At 44.7% G+C, this 21360-nt stretch overlaps 1 protein-coding gene across 2 annotated transcripts in view; it reads left to right on the plus strand.

Annotated features, from left to right (window-relative positions):
* Window positions 1-16203, plus strand: part of grifin (galectin-related inter-fiber protein) — a 150039-nt gene extending 133836 nt beyond the window's left edge. For both annotated transcript variants that reach the window (XM_068056803.1, XM_068056802.1), the window contains exons 3-4: window positions 10388-10550; window positions 15862-16203. In XM_068056803.1, coding sequence (XP_067912904.1) covers window positions 10388-10550; window positions 15862-16026 — 328 coding nt within the window. In that variant the 3' untranslated portion in view covers window positions 16027-16203. The remainder of the gene's footprint in view (window positions 1-10387; window positions 10551-15861) is intronic.
* The last annotated feature ends 5157 nt before the right edge of the window (window positions 16204-21360 follow it).

Here is a 21360-nt window from a genome sequence, read left to right on the forward strand (position 1 = left end):
AGGTCCAAACCTCGCACCTGTGCGATACTGTGCAGAACACAGAAAATCACAACCATCCTGGAGACCCTGGCTGATGCGTACTGAAGGGCACCTCCAGATCTGTCTCAGCACCTGAAGTATATTTTCAGCATGCCAATGGCTTGCTCTTTGACACATCTGGTTATCATATGGCTTTCACTGTATCGCTCCTGGACCTCATGGTTGGGTTCCTCACAGGTGTCATCAGCCATGTTCTAAGTAAGTATCTCTTTTCTCTGAGCAGCCAGCTGGTAGTCTGCTTTGAGGCACAAAGAGATCAGGAATGGTGGACTGGCACAGGACAAAAGCATCATGGCAGCTCCCCAGGAATCTTGCACACACCTGCATAAACATCTTTTTGTGGCTGAGCACCAGTTGCACATTGATGGAGTGAAAGCCCTTGCAGTTGACAAATACTCTTAGGTGATCTGGGCCGCCTTAATTGCCATGCGTGTGCAGTCGATGACGCCTGGCACCTGTAAGAAGCCAGTTGGAGCCACAAACCCGAGCACCTGCTCATTTTGACTGGCATCATCAGTGGAAAAGTTGGCATAATTGCCATCCCTGGTAAACAAGGCTTCAGTCGTCTGTCTTATGCATTTGTGGGCAGCCGACTGTGAGATACTGCAATTATCTCCAGCAGAGCCCTGAGAGAAGCCAGTTGCAAAGAAGTCAAGAGCAGTGGCTATTTTGACAGCCACGGGTAAAGCACGACCTCCAGGTCCATCTGGCTGCAGGACTTGGTCCAGCAGGCTGCACGTGTCTGCCACATCCTGACGCGATGGCCTGAACTTGCTGAGACCTAATGTTCCAACATGTTGAGGAAGCTGATCTTTTGTTTCTAGACCTTGTATTACAGGTGTGATCTTCTGCAAGCTACCTCTCTGCTCTTCCCCTCTTTCCTGTGAAGTGGTAGGTCTGTGAGGAGAAAGCTGTGCCTGCCCCTGCTGGTGCTCCTACTGGTGCTCCTACTCCTGTTCCTACTGGTGCTATTGATGCTGCTGGTCATCTTGGTCCTCATCTAAGGTCCAAGGTAAAACAGCACAAGTGGCCCCCATGCTGATCTGATCGATCACAGCTCCAAACTGGAGGTCAGATCTTCAAACCTCCAAACTTGTGAAAGTCACCTCTCAGCACAAGTACGGTGAACAAAGCCTTTTACACAATCAGGCAAGAAAGCAGCTGTGAGCTTCCAGTACTTAGCATATTTCCCTATCATGTCTTCAGTGGCCTCAATTCCTGTTGTGTTTTCACCTTGCTTTCACTGGCAAGTTCTGGGAAACCCGTAGATCCACAGCTAAAACCCAAAGCCCTGTAATTATCACTGTAAATGAGCAATTAACGTATTGCAGTTGACAACCTGCCTTTCCTGAGGGGGTTGCTCGCACAAAACCTAAAGTGCTGCATTTAAATGCAGAAGTTGGCAAGTTGGACCAACATCCCAATGCCCTGTCAATCTTTGTGTTTTTAAACTCCATACATGCTCCCAAACCCATTCACTCCTGCAAGTTAAAATGGACTTCCCACCCTATATCCACTCCATCATCAAGAGCATCTACCTCCACCTCCATAACAGCACTCGACTCCGCCTCTGCCTCAGCTCATCTGCAGCTGAAATCCTCATCCGTGCCTTAGTTACTTCTAGCCTTGATTATTCCAAAACTCTCCTGGCTGCTCTCCCACCTTGCACCTTCCAGAAACCTGAGCTCTTCCAAAACTCCGTTGCCTGTATCCTAACTTGCAACAAGTCCACCCAACACCCCGATGCTCGCTGACATAATTGACCCCTGGTCTGGCAATTCCTCAATTTTAAAATTCTCATCCTTATTTTCAAATTATGCCATGGTCTCACCCTTCCCTACCTCTGTAACCTCCTTGAGTCCTAAAAGCCTCCAAGATCTCTGTGCTCCTCCAATCCTGCCTCCTTTGCATCCCCAATTTTCATCCACCATTAGCAATCATGCCTTCAGCTGTATCGGCCCTAAGCTCTGGAATTCCCTCCCTAAGCCTCTCCACATGTACCTCCTTTAAGGAGTTCACTAAAACCTACCTCTTTGGTCTGTCCTAATATCTCCTTATGAGACTGGGTGCCAAATTCTTTTTGATAATTTCTCATGTGAAGCACCTTTGCCCATTTTTACCATACTATAGGTGCTAAATAAATGCAAGTTGTTTTACTGTCAAAGTCTGGCATTTATATTTGCTACCATTGACATTGGTTCTTTAGCAGCTTGAAAAGAACCTGTTAACATAGCATTTTGTACTACTAGAGACATTGGTACCAACTTGCCATCAAAGTCAAGGCTGCAGTCAGTGTCAACACTGTAATACAAGAGCAGTATCTATCTCATTGTCTCCCTTTTACTATTTATCGCTTTCTCTCTGTCTCGCCACATTTCTTTATTTCCTATGTCTGTTGTTAGCACTTTGCCTTTCGGCCTTTGCATCTGTCTGTCTCACTCCATTATACATCTTAAATTAAATGTCCTTGGTCTGTCAAAGTGTAGTTGTTTAAAACGATAAAGGTTGGCACTGCAGCATGACATTAAAGTCAACAATCTTTACATTTTGGCAAATTCATTGAATTTGAAATGACACAGAATGTTGCAAATGGAAATGTTACGCTGCCAGGGTGTGGGTGTAGGGAAGAGGGTTACATCTGAAATACATGATTTGTGGTTCAGTTAAAGACTGCAGTCACATTTTGACGTCACATCCAGAAGCTGACAACTTTGCCGATTCTTCAACCTCTAGAAACATCTATAAAAAGGGGCACGATTCAGGTTGGTTTATCTGCCCACAAAGACACTGGACATTGTCCCATAAGAGCGATCATATAACACCCTATATGAGATGGCCCAACTCAGCACAGGCAGCAGATCGAAGCAGAAGTGTTAAAAAACACAGAAACTGCTGGAAACACTCAGCAGGTCAGGCAGTGCCTGTGGAGCGAGAAAGAGAATTAATGTTTCAGATCGATGACCTTTCAACAGAACGGAAGTTGAAACCTATCCGCAGTGTAAGGCTCAGCACCACACTTTGCAATACATTCACCACTGAGAGCTTGCGTGCCCCATATTTAAATGTTACGGATAATTGATTTTTAGAACGCCTGCAATCTCTTACTCCTGTATATAATTTTGAATTCAGTGGTGACCTAGACAGGAACTGAGATGTGTTTTAAATGTGAACATTTCCATGTGTAATAGGACAACATGCTACTAATTCATACCGACACGATATGGGGGTAATTTTATGCTCTCCCCCACAGGATGTTTGGTGGCGGGGAGAGTATATAATCAGATGTGATGGTGGTGGTGGGGGGACCCCGCCACCTTCCCGCCTCCACCGAAATTAAGTTTGGGGCGGAAAGGTCCGTGAACTGCCTTCCTGCCTGACCGCCAACTCAGGCCCTTAAATGGGAAATTAATGCCCAATTAAGGGCCTCATCCCACCACCTCTGCAGTTAGCCAAGCAGCAGGCGGGCCTGTCATTGCACGGGGGGCACAGCAGGGGAGGCGGTGGCATAGTCACAATGTCACTGGAATAACAATCCAGAGGCCCAGACTAATAGAAACATAGAAAGAAACATAGAAAAATAGGAGCAGAATTAGGCCATTCAGCCCTTCGAGCCTGCTCTGCCATTCAATGGCTGATCATCCAAACTCAGGAACCTGTTCCCGCTTTCTCCCCGTATCCCTTGATCCCATTCGCCCTAAGAATGTGCTCTGGGGGCATGGTTCAAATCCTACCATGGCAGCTGGTGGAATTTAAATTTAATTAATAAATCTGTAATTTAAAAAAATGCTAGTCTCAGTAATGGTGACTATGAAACCATTGTCGATTGGCGTAAAAACCCATCTGGTTCAATAATGCCCTTTAGGGAAGGAAATCTGCCATCCTTACCTGGTCTGGCCTATATGTGACTCCTAACTGCCATCTGAAATGGCCTAGAAAGCCACTCAGTTGTACAAAACCACTACGAAGCCTAAGAAAAGGAATGAAAGCAAATGGATCACCCAGCATCGACCGAGGCACCAGAAATGACAATGGCACACCCAGCCCTGATGACCCTGCAAAGTCCTCCTTACTAACATCTGGGGACTAGTGCAAAAATTGGAAGAGCTGTCCCACAGACTAGTCAAGCCTGACATAGTCATACTCACAGAGTCATACCTTACAATGTCCCAGCCACCACCATCATCATCCCTGTGTATGTCCTCTCCCACTGACAGGACAGACCAACCAGAGGTGGTGGCACAGTGGTATACAGTCATGAGGGAGTTGTCCTGGGAGTCCTCAACAGTGATTCCGAACCCCACGAAGTCTCATGGCATAAGGTGAAACATGAGCAAGTAAACCTCCTGCTGATTACCACCAACTGCCTCCCCCCTCCATCCCCAGTTGATGAATCAGTGCTTCTCCACATTGAACACCACTTGGAAGAAGCACTGAGGGTGGCAAGGGCACAGAAAGTACTCTGGGTTACGGACTTCAATGTCCATCATCAAGAATGGCTTGGTAGCACCAATACTAACCGAGCTGGCCAAGTCCTAAAGGACATAACTGCTAGACTGGGTCTGCGGCAGGTGGTGAGGGAGCCAATAAGAGGGAAGAACCTAGTTGATCTCGTCCTCACCAATCTACCTGTCGCAGATGCATCTGTCCATGACAGTATTGGTAGGAGTGACCACTGCACAGCCCTTGTGGAGATGAAGTCCCATCTTCACATTGAGGATACCCTCCATCGTGTTGTGTGGCACTACCACTGTGCTAAATGGGTTAGATTTCGATGCAAAACTGGACATCCATGAGGCACTGTGGGCCATCAGCAGCAGCAGAATTGTATTCAACCACAATTTGTAACCTCATGGCCCGGCCTATCCCCCACTCTATCATTACCATCAAACCAGGGGACTTACCCTGATTCAATGAAGAGTACAGGAGGGCATGCCAGGAGCAGCACCAGGCATACCTCAAAATGAGATGTCAGCCTGGTGAAGCTACAACATAGGACCACATGAATGCTAAACAGCGGAAGCAGAATGTGATAGACAGAGCTAAGCGATCCCACAACCAACAGATCAGATCTAAGCTCTGCAGTCCGGCCACATCCAGTTGTGAATGGTGGTGGACAATTAAACAACTAACAAGAGGAGGTGGCTCCACAAATATCCCCATCCTCAATGATGGGGGGAGCCTAGGACATCAGTGCGAAAGATAAGGCAGAAGCATTTGCAACAATCTTCAGCCAGAAGTGCCAGAAGTGATATCAAGAAATGGCAGAAGGCACTGGATACTGCAAAGGCTGTGGGCCCTGACAACATTTGACAATAGTACTGAAGACTTGTGCTCCAGAACTAGCCGTGCCCCTAGCCAAGCTGTCCAGTACAACTACAACACTGACATCTACCCGACAATGTGGAAAATTGCCCAAGTATATCCTGTACACAGAAAACTGGATATATCCAACCCGGCCAATTACTGCTCCTTCAGTCCACTCTCCATCATCAGCAAAGTGATGAAAAGTGTCATCGACTGTGTTATCAAGTGGCACTTACTCAGCGATAACCTGCTCAGTGATGCTCGGTTTGGGTTCCACCAGGGCCACTCAGCTCCTGACCTCATTACAGCCTTGGCCCAAACATGGAAAAAAGAGCTGAAGTCAAGAGGTGAAGTGAGAATGACTGCCCTTGACATCAAGGCAGCATGTGACCAAGTATGGCATCAAGGAGCCCTAGCAAAACTGGGGTCAATGGGAATCAGGGCGAAAACTTGGAGTCATACCTAGCACAAAGGAAGATGGTTGTGGTTGTTGGAGGTCAATCATCTCGTCCCAGGACATCACTGCAGAAGTTCTTCAGGGTAGTTTCCAAGGCACAACCATCTTCAGCTGCTCATGAATGACCTTCCCTCCCATCATAAGGTCAGATGATTGCACAATGTTCAGCACCATTCGCGACTCCTCAGATACTGAAGCAGACTGTGTACATATACAGCAAGACCTGGACAATATTCAGACTTGGGCTGATAAATGGCAAGTTACATTCATGCCACACAAGTGCCAGGCAATGACATCTCAAACAAGAGAGAATCAAACCATCTCCCCTTGACATTCAGTGGCATTACCATCACTGAATCCCCCACTATCAACGTCCTCGATGTGAAGACGGGACTTCGTCTCACAAGGACTGTGCGGTGGTCACTCCTACCAATACTGTCATGGACAGATGCATCTGCGACAGGTAAATTGATGAGGATGAGGTCAGCTAGGTTCTTCCCTCATGTTGGCTCCCTCACCACTTGCCGCAGACCCAGTCTAGCAGTTATGTCCTTTAGGACTCACCCAGCTCAGTCAGTAGTGGTGCTACCGAGCTACTCTTGATGATGGACATTGAAGTCCCTCACCCTCAATACATTGACCAAAAACTGAACTGGATGAGCCATAAAAGTACTGTGGCTACAAGAGTAGGTCAGAGGCTGGATATTCTGCGTCGAGGAACTCACCTACCAAAGCCTGTCCACCATCTACAAGGCACAAGTCAGGAGTGTGATGGAATACCCTCTACTTGCCTGGATGAGTACAACACTCAAGAGGTTGGACACCATCCAGGACAAAGCAGCCCGCTTAATTGGTACCCCATGCACCACCTTCAACATTCACTCCTTCCACCACGAATGCACAGCGGCAGCAGTGTGTACCACCTAGAAGGACAAGGGCAGCAGATGCATGGTAACACCACCACCTGTAAGTTCCCCTCCAAGCCACACACCATCCTGACGTGGAACAATATCACCATTCCTTCACTGTCGCTGGGTCAAAATCCTAGAACTCTCTTCCTAACAGCACTGTGGGTGTATCTGCACCAGATGTGCTGCAGTGGTTCAAGAAGGCAGCTCATCACCACCTTCTCAAGGGCAATTAGGGCTGGGCAATAAATGCTGGCATTGCCAGCAATACCCACATTCCGTGAAAGAATTTTAAAAAACTGTGCGGGTTGCTTGCTGACTCCTGGGCTGAGGGGCGTCCCTCGCTAAAAGGCAGTGAATGAGGGACCCAGCATTGGGAAGGGGGATGCCTGCTGAAAGCCACCCCACTGTGCTTGCTGCTGACACCCCTATACCCCGCTCCCCCGTGACACCCACCCCGCAAGACCCCTTCCACCTGGAACTACCTGTGGCTTGGGTCCAGCGCTCCTCCTGGGCTCTGCCGGCAGCAGCCACTACTTCTGCAGTGGAGCTGCTCAATTAATGAGCTACTGGCCTCTGATTGCTGGTTTGAGATCAGGAAACCTGGCAGAATGGGTTTCCGCTCAGGTATTGCTGAATTTAACGGCGGGATCTGATTATCACTTTTGTCTCCATTTCACAGCTGTACCTAGCCAGGTTGAGAGGCTCCTGGCTGTCAGGTGGGTAGGCCTTCAGCACCAGGCTCTGGCTGGGGAGTGCAGAGGAGCCAGAGAAGATCAAGGTCGGAGGCATAGGAAGTTTAGACTCTGGAACCAGCGAAAATCAGGGAGCTCAAAAAGGGGGCGGGAGGAAGATTTTAGGCTGGTACCAGGGAAGATCAGGGAGGTTGGGGACAGAGGGGAGGAAGATTGGAGTCCGGTGCCAGGGACGATCAGGGAGCTCAGGGAGAGGAAGGTCAGACTCCGGAACGAGTGGACAGTGGGAGGAAGTTTGGTGCCGAGTAAGATCAGAGAGGCTGGAACAGGGGTTGATCAGGGGTATGGAGCCAGGCAACATCAGGGAGGCCGGGGTCAGGGGAAATTGGAAGCGCTGGAGGTGGGAGATCAGAGGCCTCTTGGAGGAAATCGAAAGGATCAAGGGAGGTTGACCGATCACAGGAGTTGGTGAAACTGTGTACCTGATCAATCCCTGCTCCAGCCTCCCTAGTTATCCCCAGTACCAGATGCTAATCTTCTTTCCTGCTGTCCTAGACCTCCCTGATCTTCCCTATCTCCGGAGTTTGATCTGAATCCAGCAGATAAGTGGAAAGGCATTTAACTCACCCCTCTTTAGCCATCAGGTTTCCCAAGGCCTGAGAAACAAGGACGACCAGGGTTCAATTTAAAATGGTGGTTAACATGAGGCACATAGCCTCATTATAATATTTAAATTGTCAACCTGGCTCCGGAGAGCAGGCAGTTTGCCTGCCACCTCCCCGCCCCCAACCCACCTCTGTTAAAACCAGCAGGTTGGGGTTGAGATTCAGATTTTTAACATTTTAACATCCCACCCCACCCAAAGTTAACATTTTTAGGGGTTAAAAATCCCCCCATTAACTCTCCCTACACATGTTGCCTGACCTACTGAGTGTTTGCAGCATTTTCTACTCTTATTTCGGGTTTCCAATGTCGGCAATATTTTGCTTCTGTTGCAACGGTACAGAATCTTGTTGCCATGCCCTGATAGAGCACAGGTCAATATTTCTGATGCCGAGTTATTTAACCTCTGCTGCACCATCATGGGAAATGCTAAAAAGGAAAAAGCAAGTCAAAGTACTTCACCACCAATGAACCTTCGAAGTGTAGTGACTGTGGTTATGTAGGAAAGTATGACAGCTAAGTTGCACTTGAAGTCGGGTTCTTTGCTACAGAGGAGGGAGAAATCAGAGATTTCTACACTTAACAGTGACTGGTTTCAGAGTGGCATTGGTCGAGACCTGAGACTATTTGTGGTACTGCATGCAAAGCAGAGAAAGGCTTGGGGGTATCTTAAAAAAAAGGAACAGTTTCAGGCACAGCAAGTTTATTTAGTGAATTAACTAATCTGAGCCAGGGCACAGTAGGGTGACACGAGTTAGTGTCAGCACCATTGTTTTAAATAGGGGAGAATCATCCAGAGTTGTCACTTCTGATGCTGATGGGTGCAAGTGTGTGGAAGATTGGAACATGCTCAGATACAATTATCAAGCCACCCTCACTGTCAAAGTTCACATTGATAGAATATAAGATACAGAGAGTGCTTCGTGTGTTTGGAACTAAATCCCAGCAAAGCATCCCAGAGGAATGGAATGAAAATGAGAGGAGAACAAAAATTCTCAAGCTCAAAAAAGGAATAACATCAATCAGATAGCTGGCTGTCAAAGTAGATTTTCTTCTGAAACATTTCTATGGAAATGAAAATTGGGCTGCCTCTATAATAGCTGGGTAGATCCACAAGGGTAGTTTTTCACGCGGGTGCCAGGTTCAAAATCTTTTCCATAAAATCATCAATGCACCATCCTGGAATAATTTCAGCTAGACTCCTGAGCACAATTAATCTTCTGCAGGATACACAATTGGTGTGATATCATATGTCATCAATAGACTTTCTGCTGATTTATTATTTGAAATGTTTATAATGTAAAGGTGTAGTGGTCAATATGGAAATAGTACTAGCACTTTGTCATGTTGAAATGTCTTAAGAGCTTGTCACATTGGTTTACTATTGGAATACAGTGATTTTTTTTGGAGGCAATTATGGCAGCCATTATACACCAGTGTGTCCCACAAAAAGCATTGAAATCGGTTAATCCGACTGCATTGGGACGGTGAGGAATTTTGTCAGGGATGCAGGGAGAACTTTCTATTCTTCTCTAAATAGTGCTGCATAATCTTTAATGTCCATCCAAAGCATTGATGGATGGGATTGCAGTTTAACATCTCATCCAAAGGATAACACCTCTGACAATGTAGCACTCTCTCAGTCCTGTACTGTAGGGTCAACCCATGAAATGTGGCTTGAAGTCACAAGGTGCTGACCCAGAAGCAAGGGTGCTACCTACAGACCGAAGTTGGAATATAAACTGAGAGTTAACATGTGTGGTAAAGCAATATTGTAATTCAATCATCAATCCCAGCCGTATGCACACTGTTTACTAATTGGAGCATCAACCAATTTGTCAACGCTGCTTTCAATTTTAGGAGTTTGATGGCCAGATGGCTGGGGGAAATAAATCCAGTGAGTACCTGAACCTGAACCTACACCAATCCCAGGTTCATTCCATCAATTCATGCTGTGTGAAGCATTGTTGGGGACATTAAATCTGACTTCAGTGCTCCTGAGATCTGGAAGGGAAAACGAGCCATGATTGCCTATCCCAATCACTATATTAGTGGATATTAGGTTTGAGGGTGCTACCCCCTGAGTTGAATAGCCTACCAACACCCGCAGCCAAGGCTCGCACATGAATTATAATGATCAGTGAACATACCCCAACAGAGAGGCGACAACCACAGGAAAGCAGGAGCAGGATGAGAATTGTCAGGGAAAGGGAAAAGAAATGATTGGGTTTGGTCTTTAATGAAGGATTAACCTGGACAATCAAAGTGGAAATTGAAGTACAGAAGTAAACACAATCTAACTGTGTTTTCTCTACTGATAGGTTTGAAATCAATTTTCTGTGCGACAGAAGTGAAGAAATAGCATTCCATTTTAACCCACGCTTTACCGAGTCATTGCTTGTGTGTAATTCCTACCTGGCCAATGAGTGGGGTAAGGAGGAACGGGCTACAACATGTCCACTTGAGGTGGAAGAACCATTCCAGGTAACCAGACAGCACTCTATTAATTCTAAATTTTGAAAGTAATATAACATTTTTTTCAGTGTAAGGTTTGCAACGTCTTATTAAAGGGAAGGCACAGATATTATCCAAGCCTGAGGCAAAACTCTCCACAGCTTAGCCTTGGAAAGACTAAAATTATCCTGTTTGACTCTCTCCAGTTGTTCCCAGATTCCATTCCCTTTCCTGGCTGCTCTCTCCGCCTTATACAATGGTGCATTAACCTTAGCTGAGAACTGTACATTAGTAGACAGCCATGAATGTGAGTAGACCTCAGCTTTGATCCTGAGTCTATGTTGAATTAGTTGGAGCATTCATAGAATTGCACTGAAATTATAACATGGTAATAGGACATTTGACCCGATCAGGCCATGTTGAGGTAATGCAAACAATGGTCTTAATTTCCATCGCTCTTTATTCCTCTCTCCTTCAACCACCTATCTAACCATTTCTTAAATGTTGACAGTGCCATTGAATTTCTTCAACGTCCATTGTACCATTGTTGCATCAGAATGTTACACCTATTATTAGCAGAGGGAGTTAAAGAAAAAAGAAAGACTTGCATTTATATAGTGCCTTTCATGACCTCAGGACATCTCAAAGCCCTTTACAGCCAATAAAGTACTGGCGAAGTATAGTCACTCTAGTAACATAGGAAACGATGCAGCCAATTTCCGCACAAAAGTTCCCACAAACAGTAATATGATAATGATCAGATAATCTGTTTTAGATGTTGATTGAGGAATAAATCCCATGCTTTTCTTCAAAATATTACCATGGGATCTTTTAGGTCCACCTGAGAGAGCAGGTGGTTTAACATCACATCCAAAAGACGGAGTTGCATGCAAGTTTCTTGATTACGTTAATTTGCATATGAAGGAGCACAAATTCTGCGATAATCCTTTTCCAAGAAGTATCAGTGCAGAAGCAGGGCATCCTCTGTAAAGACTGCATTCTGAATTCGAGCATTGAGAAGCACAAGGGGAAGCTGGAGAGAATATTTTTCTGCCTGCTCCCCATTTTATCCACTCAAGGAATCTCATCTGAAGTTCCTTTTACTAGGCATTCCTGTTAGGCAAGGGAATCAAAGGTTATCGGGGGGTAGATGGAGTGTGGAATTTAAAACACAAAGAGATCAGCCATGATCTTATTGAATGGCACAGCAGGTTCAAGGGGCCGAATGGCCTACTTCTGCTCCTAATTCTTATGTTCGTATGTAACTATGTGTGGTCACAGATCAGCTGTGCCATGTAGCACTATGAAAGGACATGGTCTCACCCAGGGCTCTGAATTTTTCAGAGAAAGGCCTGCAAACCCTACTGAAAAAGGTGGAAAACAGGAAGGACAGACTCCTGAGTCATGTTGCAAAGATACATGGTGCCAAAAAAATTTTTACAGCAGCGATCACTTTATTAGCGACAGAGCTGTTCTGACAGTGGAGCCAGGCTAACAATTTTCAGAAAGAAGCTTGCACAGATGTACAATGGCAGCCTTGGACAATCACACACTTTAAACAGAGAGCTCTTCTGAGAATTTCTTGAAGGATCTGAGCTGCCTGTAGATACATTGCGGAGGGTTGTACATAGTGAGCTGAGGCCTCCTGCCATGCAGTCCTATTCCTGTAGCCTCCACATGCTGTTGTTCCTCCTCATGTGTGTAGACAGAGATCAGGAAGCGAGGTTTGGGAACATTTCCATCTCTCCAACTTTTAACATCTGCTTGAATCAGGTCTCTGAGGAAGCAGCTGAACCTATTGTATAAAAGCAAAATACTGCGGATGCTGGAAATCTGAAACAAAAACAAGAAATGCTGAATTCACTCAGCAGGTCTGGCAGCATCTGTGGAAAGAGAAGCAGAGTTAACGTTTCGGGTCAGTGACCCTTCTTCGGAACTCCTATTGTATATTGGTTTCACTTTCACAGAATGCAGTAGTGGTGTAAAAGTAGGAAATTCATAGGAACACAGCCACCAGGTGAGGCACTCCAATGAAAATAAACCTCATGGGGCTTGGACAGGCAGATCATCACAACTTCCAAAAAGACCAAGGAAACTCGCATCCAGCACATTAACAACACAGAAGTGGTGTAATGCATTAAATGCTAATTTCATCGATCTTTTTAGTGCAATAATGGCATAATAATGGCATATGCACTGAAGACAGAGAGGAAATTCAGGGCCAATCTATAGGTCTCTTCTTCAACCACGACTGTGCTAATGCATTCCACAGCCCCACAACTGTCTGTGCAACAATTTTTCACTTGCTGTCTGTCCTAAATCTCTGGGTGAAAAACACTTCTCCTCTTAGAAGATTCTCAGGCTTCAGGACCATTTCCAGGTCCCGACTCCAATGGTTTCTCAGGTCCACCCACCTGTGCAACCTTCCCAGAGGTGACCAATTAACAGGCCTCCTCCGGGAGCCCCATCCAATTAGGGACGGTGGATGGGCTCTGCAGGTGGGAGGGTCAGCCAGAGCGCCCAAGCTTGGGACTGCCGGGCAGCCCCACTAGGAGAGGTGAGCACTGTCGATGTAGGTGGGGAGCTGCAAGGGTACCTCAGGATGGAGGCCTTCTGACACCTGCAGTACCAGGAGGGGGAAGGAATTAAAGAAATCCTAGAGGGCCAGACCAATCCCCAATATTAGTTTTACGTCCAGGTGATAAGTTGAAAATCTATGCTACACAGAAGTGTCAGCATAGACTATTTTTCAAGCTTGAGGGCTTGAACCCATAACCTTTTGATTCAGCAACAAGACTGCTAACAACTGAGGCAAGTTGAAGCTTACATATGTTTTAACACTGCAATAAAGTGAGAGCTAAAGAATGTACTATCATCTATATGGATTAATGTCTTGTGCCTAGTATATATCAATCACATTGCAGATATCATACTTCAAAATGTCAGTTGGCTACAGATGTAAAGCCATTAATAAAAAGAAAGAACACCAGTCATTGACATGGAGTCGGAAATTTAAAGCACTTACAATTGCCCTATCAGTAGCCTATAAATATCTTCTATTGCCTATTGAGAACAGCGGGTTTAAAGGAACAGGGCAGGTGAATAGCTAAATATCACAACCATGCTGTAGACCACCTGTGAGCCACACCATGGGAGACCCAGCAGTTATTGAAATAAGGCCCTCAATGACAACTGAAATTAAAGGGGATTTTTTTTGTCAAAGCACTATCACATTTTATAGAATAAAAAGGCCAGATATGAGTTGAGTTGAATGCATTGCAAAACTTTCTGTCATCCTGACAACATAACCTCATCAAAAAGCATAATATTATTTCCCACAAACAGAAAATGCTGGAAATGCATATAAGGTCCATTAGCATCTGAAAGAGAAAGTTTTAGGTGAAACTCTTAGTCAGAATTGACATGTTCGGCTAGAATTGTCATTTAATAGGATTGACCAACATTACTGGGGGTGGGTAGGGGTGGGGGACAGGGGTAGTGTGTGATAATTAATTAACAGAAGTCAAAAGTTCAGGCTTATTTCAGATTTCCAGCATTCATATTTTCTCTACCATTATCTATATAGAATTACAGAGAATTACAGAAACAGGCCATTTGGCCCACCTGTCTGTCTGCTTCAGCCCTGATTTTAACTTGGAGCAGGAGGGAATCCCTCGCGGAGACTGAAATATGAAGCTCAAGCCATTTTAAGTCCTGAATCAGAGCCTAGAATAACATTCCTGCTCCTCCTGGCCCACAAGGAATCCCCAGAAAAGTTGATTAAAAATACTTACCTTGACCTCCTCTGACCCCTCTGCTGACTCCTGTCAGTTCTGGCTATCAGGTTTTGTCCTATAGGGCCTCCCCAAATTCTGAATTAGAATTGCGCCAAAGCATCGATGACATCGTGTGGCTGTGGCATTTGAATGTAAAGTAAGCCCCCATCTGCCTATCATAGGCAGCCCTCTCGTACTTGTTTTGAGGTTAGTAAAAATAGTGGAAGACACGAACACTTTGGGAATGTGGTACAATCCCCCTGACTGCCATTTTAATGAGCCACATGGGGAGATGGTGGCATAGTGGTAGGCTGCAATTTTACAGTGGGCGGATGGGAGCCGGACTCCGACGTAAATGCCGGTGGCGAACCCGATTCCGCCCAGCCTGGGGATCCGTCCTGTATTTTACGGGTCCCCAGGCTTGAGGGAGGAGGTCCCACCTCAGTGAGCTGCCGGCCAATCAGCGGAACGACAGCTCTTAGTCTCAGCAGCACCAGTGGGAGCAGTGGCCACTGCTGGGACTGCAGCCCACTTGAACAAGGAGGATACCAAGGAGCTGGGACTGAAGGTAAGTTTGGGTTGCCTCACCAAGGGAATCAGTCGTGCCCTGGTGAGGCTAGGGTAGTCGTTTGGGGGGAGGGGGGCATCTTGGATCCCGGGGTTGTGTTGGGAGGCAGGGGCGGCCCTCAATCGGCGACCCTGTGCCCGGCTGCCATGCCCTCCCCACCCCCCAGAGTGCGGAAAGGCCGGCAGCTATAGCTGGGTGGCCTTTCACGTCCCCGGCACACCCATTTGCCTCGGGTAAAATACCTGTGGAGGCGGGCGAGGGCCCTTAAGTGGCCATTAAGTGGCTACTTAAGGGTCTTGATTTGCCTCGGGCGGGCGGGCCGTTTCCCACCCCCACCTCCCCACACCCCCGCAAACTTGGTTCCGGAACTCCGTAAACTTGGTTGGAGGCGGAATCGGGGCGGGTAGGCCTCCCGGAGCCTGCCGGTCAATTTTACGCCACCTCCACGCCACCATCCGACCTGCTGGGGCGGTGTAAAATTCAGGCCGTAATGTCACTGAACTAGTAATCCAGAGGCCCAGGCTAATGCCTTGGGGATGCAGGCTCAAATCCTACCACGGAGCTGGTAAAATTCTGGAATTGAAAGCTAGTCTCAGTGATGGTGCCATGAAGCTATCATCGATTGTAAAAACTCATCTGGTTCACTACTGTCCTCTAGGGAAGGAAATCTGCCATCCTTAACTGGTCTGGTCTACATGTGACACCAGACCCACAGCAATGTGGCTGACTCTTAACGGCCCTCTGAAATGGCCTAGCAAGCCACTCAGTTGTCAAGGGCAATAAGGGATGGGCAACAAATGTTAGCTTTGCCAGCGACGCCCACATCTCAAGACAGAATGGAAAAAAAAATTTGATCCCAGCAGGCTTTATTAAAATCCAGTCCCCTTGTCTTTGTAGGATAAATTCAGCACCATTATACTTCAGACTTCAAACGTTACCCTAATATTTTTTCCTTGGTTTCAAAGCATTCATCTATTTTATTCTGTTTTTATGGCAGGTTGATATTTATTCTGATGAAGAATATTTCCACGTTTTGCTTGATGGAACTGCAGTTTGTCAGTTTAAACATCGCATGGAGGAACTCAACTCTATCACCAAGTTGCAAGTGCTGCATGATGTCAACATTTCCTCTGTAGAATTCACCAAAAAATCCTTTATCTAAATGCTGTGAAAAAGCCAAGAGCCCAAACCTTCTCTCATCAAACTACTAAAGAGCTATGAAATTTTGAAAGCTGGACAGTACAGAGCTCATAAAAGAAAAAGAAGAAAACCTACTTATGAATTGTCAGCATTGATGAAAAATTGTACTGAAACAAGATCAGATTACTTTGATCCAGATGTTCATAGTGTTTCAAAAGTCAAAAATCTCCTATGCACTGTTGGCTCAGGCCTTATACTTAAATTTACATCTCATTACTAAATGACTAAAATATTCATTGAAATATTCATTAAAAATGGCTTTAAGAGAAAATAGGCTCTTGATTAGATCAAAAGGAAATAAATTGCAAAAGTTTCTTATGAGAATAACTAATCAATTTATGAATTCAATTATACATTGGTCATTGCACATTATTGGTAGAACATTAATTTCCTTCCCATTAAGGAGTTGGAAGGTTGTTAATAATTGGATTTAAGCTCAAATGAACAATATTTTGTGCCTGTGGTATAAACCAAAGTGGAGCCTAAATAATATAAAGGAACATTTGGAATTCAATTATAACCCATTTAGAAATTTTAGTCGTTCTTGGGATGAGTTTCTCTAGCAGGGCCAGTATTTGTTGTCCATCCCAAGTTGCCCTTGTGAAGGTGGTTGATGTGGCCTTCTTCTCTTGAACTCTTGCAGTCCATGTGGTGAAGGTACTCCTGCAGTACTGTTAGGTAAGGAGCGCCAGGATTTTGTGAGGATGAACTGTGATTATGTCCAGGTCAAGATGGTGTGTGACTTGGAGGGGAACTTACAGGTGGTGGTGTTCCCATGCTCCTGCTGCCCTTCTCCTTCTAGATGATAGGGGTCACGAGCTTGGGAGGTACTGTCGAAAAATCCTCGATGAGTTCCTGCAGTACATTTTTTAGAAGGTACACCACCATCCATGGTGCGGCAGTTGTGGAGGGAGTGAATGTATATAAAATGCTGGACTGGGTGCCAATCAAGCAGACTGTGTCAAGCTTCTAGAGTGTTGCTGCAGCTGCACTCATCCAGGCAAGTGGAGAGTATTCCATTACACGCCTGACTTGTGTCTGGTAGATGATGGACAGCCTTTGAGGAGTCAGGAGGTGAGTTATTCGATGTGGAATATCCAGCCTCCGACCAGTTCATGTAGCCCCCAGTTGGATTCCTGATCAATGGTACTCCCATGAGGTTAATGAATCATAGAATCTGAGAAAGTTTAAGGCACAGAAAGAGGCCACTTGGCCCATCATGACTGTGCCAGCCGAAAAACGATCCACCCATTCTAATCCCACCATCCAGCATTTGGTCCACAGCCCAGCAGATTACAGCACTTGAGATGCATATCCAGACTCCTTTTGAATGAGTTGAGGGTTTCTGCCTCTACTACCCTTTCAGGCAGTGAGTTCCAGACCCCATCACCCTGTGGGTGAAAAAGGTTTCCTCATCTCCCCTCTAATTTTTCTACCAATCACTTTAAATCAATGCCCCCTTGTCACTGACCTCTCTACTAAGGTGAATAGGCCCTTCACCTCCACTCTATCCAGGCCCCTCAAAATTTTGTATATTTCGATCAGATCTCCCTTCAGCCTTCTGTGTTCCAAGGAGAACAAACCCAGTCTATCCAGTCTTTCCTCATAGCTGCATTTTTCCAGTCCTGGCAACATCCTCGAAAATCTCCTCTGTACCCTCTCTAAGTGCAATTACATCCTTTCTGCAATGAGGTGACCAGAACTGCACACAGTACTCAAATTGTGGACTAACCAATGAGTTATACAGTTCCAGCATAACCTCCTTGCTCTTATATTCAATACCTTGGCTAATAAAGGAAAGGATTCCATATGCCTTCTTAACCACCTTATCGACCTATCCTGCTTCCTTCAGGGATCTGTGGACATTCACTCCAAGGTCCCTCACTTCCTCTACACTTCTCAGTAATTTCTCATTAATTAATGGTGGGGGTTTCTGTGATGGTAATGCCATTGAATGTCAATGGTAGATAATTAGACTCTTGCTTATTGGAGCCAATCATTGCCTGGCACTTTTGTGCAGCTAATGTTACTTGCCACTTATCAGCCCAAGCCTGGATGTTGTCCAGGTTTTACTACACATGGGCATGGACTGCTTCACTATCCAAGGAATTTTGAATGGGACTGAACACTGTGCAATCAGTGAAAAGCCTTATGATGGAGGCAGGCCATTGATGAAGCAGCTGAATATGGCGGGGCCTAGGACAGTACCCAGGGAACTCCTGCAGTGATGTCCTGGGGCTGAGATGATTGGTCTCCAACAACCCACAACCATCTTCCTTTGTACTAGGTACGTCTCCAGCCAGTGGAGAGTTTTCCCCCTGATCCTCACTGACTCCAGTTTTACGAGAGCTCCTTAATGCCACACTCGGTCAAATACTTCCTTGATGTCAAGGGCAGTCACTCTTATCTCACCTCTGGAATTCAACTCTTTTGTCCATACTTGGACCAAGGCCATAACAAGTTCCAGAGTCGAGTAGTCCTGGTGAAACTGATCATTGATGAGCAAGTTATTGGTAAATGCCACTTGATAGCACTATTGATGACTCCTTCCATAACATTGGCCAATGGTTGAGAGTAGACTGCTAGGACTGTAATTGGCTGAGCTGGATTTCTCCTATTTTCTGTGGACAGGACGTACCTGGACAATTTTCCACGTGCTGGCTAGATGTCAGTGTGATAACTATGCTGGAACTGCTTGGCTAGAGGCATAACTAGTTCTGGAGCACAAGAATAAAGTGGACAGTAGCTTCCATTTACCTTGCAGTCATTGGGCAATGAGTCACTCACAAGTAACAGATATGGTGCAACTCTTTTTCTGCTTTAACTTGCTAATATGACAGATTTAAAGGAACATTGGAAGTGAAATTGGTCTTTGTCAATAGTGCAAAACAGATGATTGCAATTATACGTCCCACTGCTCGGCTGAAAAAGGGACCTGATGAGGTAATGGAAACTTGCAATTTATTCCAAAATTATTCCCAAAAAATTCTGAAAGCAACACATGAAAATTAAAATATCATTTAAAAATCAGATTACAGTGAGTTATCATTTTTGGGACTAACTTTTCATTTCATCTACCTTTCTACTACCCAAAATAATACAAAATGTGAAATAAAAATGCTTATGCAGCCAGAATATTGTTAATCTCAATTTTGAAACAAAACTCAGGAATATTATCCAAATCTTCTCCCCAATGGTCAAATGTATACTTTGAGTAACTACCTACATTTGAAAATTCTCATCCACACACATAATCCAAAATACAAACATGCTTCAGAATAGGTTTAACTTAGCATTGCCTTTTAATGTCATTTCATGGGTTGTGTTGAACAGTTTAGTCCTGTTACTGCAACAACATGCAAAAGCTTTAGATTATATCCCAAGATCTTAAAAAGGATGTTAAAACAACATTGCTACTGTCATGAATGAAAATATAGCACAGAAGTTACAGTTGACAATATTAGGGCATTTTAAATAGATGAATGTTTCTTGTCAAAATAGTGGACAGAGGGATAATAGGAACAAGAGTAGGTGATTCAGCCCCTCCAGCCTGTTCCCATTTTAATCATATCATGGCTGATCTGTACTTCACCTCCATTTACCCACCTTTGATCCCTATCCCTCAATATCCTTACCTAGCTAAGGTCTATTGATCTCAGTCTTGAACAATTTAGTCGATTCAGCATCCACTGCCTTTTAGGGAGAGAGTTCCAGATTTCCACTACCCTTTCTGTGAAAAAGTGCCTCATGATTTTACTCCTGAATGGGCTCGCTCTAAATTTAAGATTATGCCCTCTTGTTGTATATTCCCCCACCGGAGGAAATTGTTTCTCTGTATCTACATTTAATCATTTTAAATATCTTGATTAGATCACCCTTCAACTTTAAAAACGAGGGGAATACAAACCAAGTTTATGCCACACGGACTCAAAATTTAACCATTTAAGCACTATCATTCTGATGAATCTGCATTGTATCCCTAACACTAATATGTTCTTCCTGAGGTTTTGCACCCCAAACTGAATGAGGTCTGGCCAAGGCTTTGTACAACTGAAGCATAACTTCCTCACTTTTGAATTCCAACCCTTTTTAAATAAAGACCAACACGCCATTCGATCTTTGATTACTTTTTGTAGTATAAGGGTATAAAGGGGTTAATCTTGAGAGACTGTAAAGATTACCATCCACCATGATGATGTAAGAGATCACATGGGAGAGACTCGAGAACAGTTATAGCATGGCTTCTGAAGGAGACACACAGGCAAGTGTGGATTGTATATAGTTGTTATGAAATAAATACTAATGTTTAAATTCTACAATCCAAGAACCTCGCTGGTATACTCAATAAGGTGGCAGCATACACAACCTAAACATAGAACACTTTTTGTACCTGTGCACTAGCCTTTATTAATTTTTGCACATGAACACCTAAATCCTTTCCTTCTCCACAGCTCCTTGTCTCACCATTAAGAAAATGTTCCAGTTTGTTTATCTCAGATCCAAAGCACTCCATCTGCCATTGTTTTGTCCACTCACTTAGTCTGTCAATGTCTCATTGAAACTTCCTTCTCCTACCTATTCAACTAACTTTGTGACATATGTAAATTTGGATATGCAACTCTATTCCTTCTTTCAAGGCATTAATATATATGGTGAAAAGCTCAGTCTCCACTTACAGATCCCTGGAGCACTACTTTTCACATGTCGCATGAATGTAATTAGCATTTTCCTTTAATATTGCAAACCATATTTCTCATATGTAAATCAAATATTGAAAGAAAAAATAATAACTGACAGAGATTAGCACTATGACAAATGAATACCTGAAGATATTGACAACGTGTTGCCTTCTTTTCAAATTGCATTAATATCTTCACATTAACCTGACCCTGAGCAGCTCCCACTGACAGCAGAGACAAACACTCAACTAGTTGTCTCTAAAATGGATAAAATTTCATACTGCATGAGTTTTACAGAACAGAATTAGGAGCTTGCAAGATGGAAATAGAGATTGGATTGAATTATTAAACTTTCTGGCTACAGGTGAGGTCCCAGAGGACTGGAGAATAGCCAATGTTGTTCCTTTGTTTAAGAAGGGTAGCAAGGATAATCCAGGAAATTATAGGCCGGTGAGTCTTACATCAGTGGTAGGGAAATTATTAGAGAGGATTCTTCGGGACAGGATTTACTCCCATTTGGAAACAAACAAACTTATTAGCGAGAGGCAGACTGGTTTTGTGAAAGGGAGGTCGTGTCTCACTAATTTGATTGAGTTTTTTGAGGAAGTGACAAAGAT

This window comes from Heterodontus francisci, chromosome 24 (genome assembly GCF_036365525.1).
Source record: "Heterodontus francisci isolate sHetFra1 chromosome 24, sHetFra1.hap1, whole genome shotgun sequence".
Classification (NCBI taxonomy): domain Eukaryota; kingdom Metazoa; phylum Chordata; class Chondrichthyes; order Heterodontiformes; family Heterodontidae; genus Heterodontus; species Heterodontus francisci.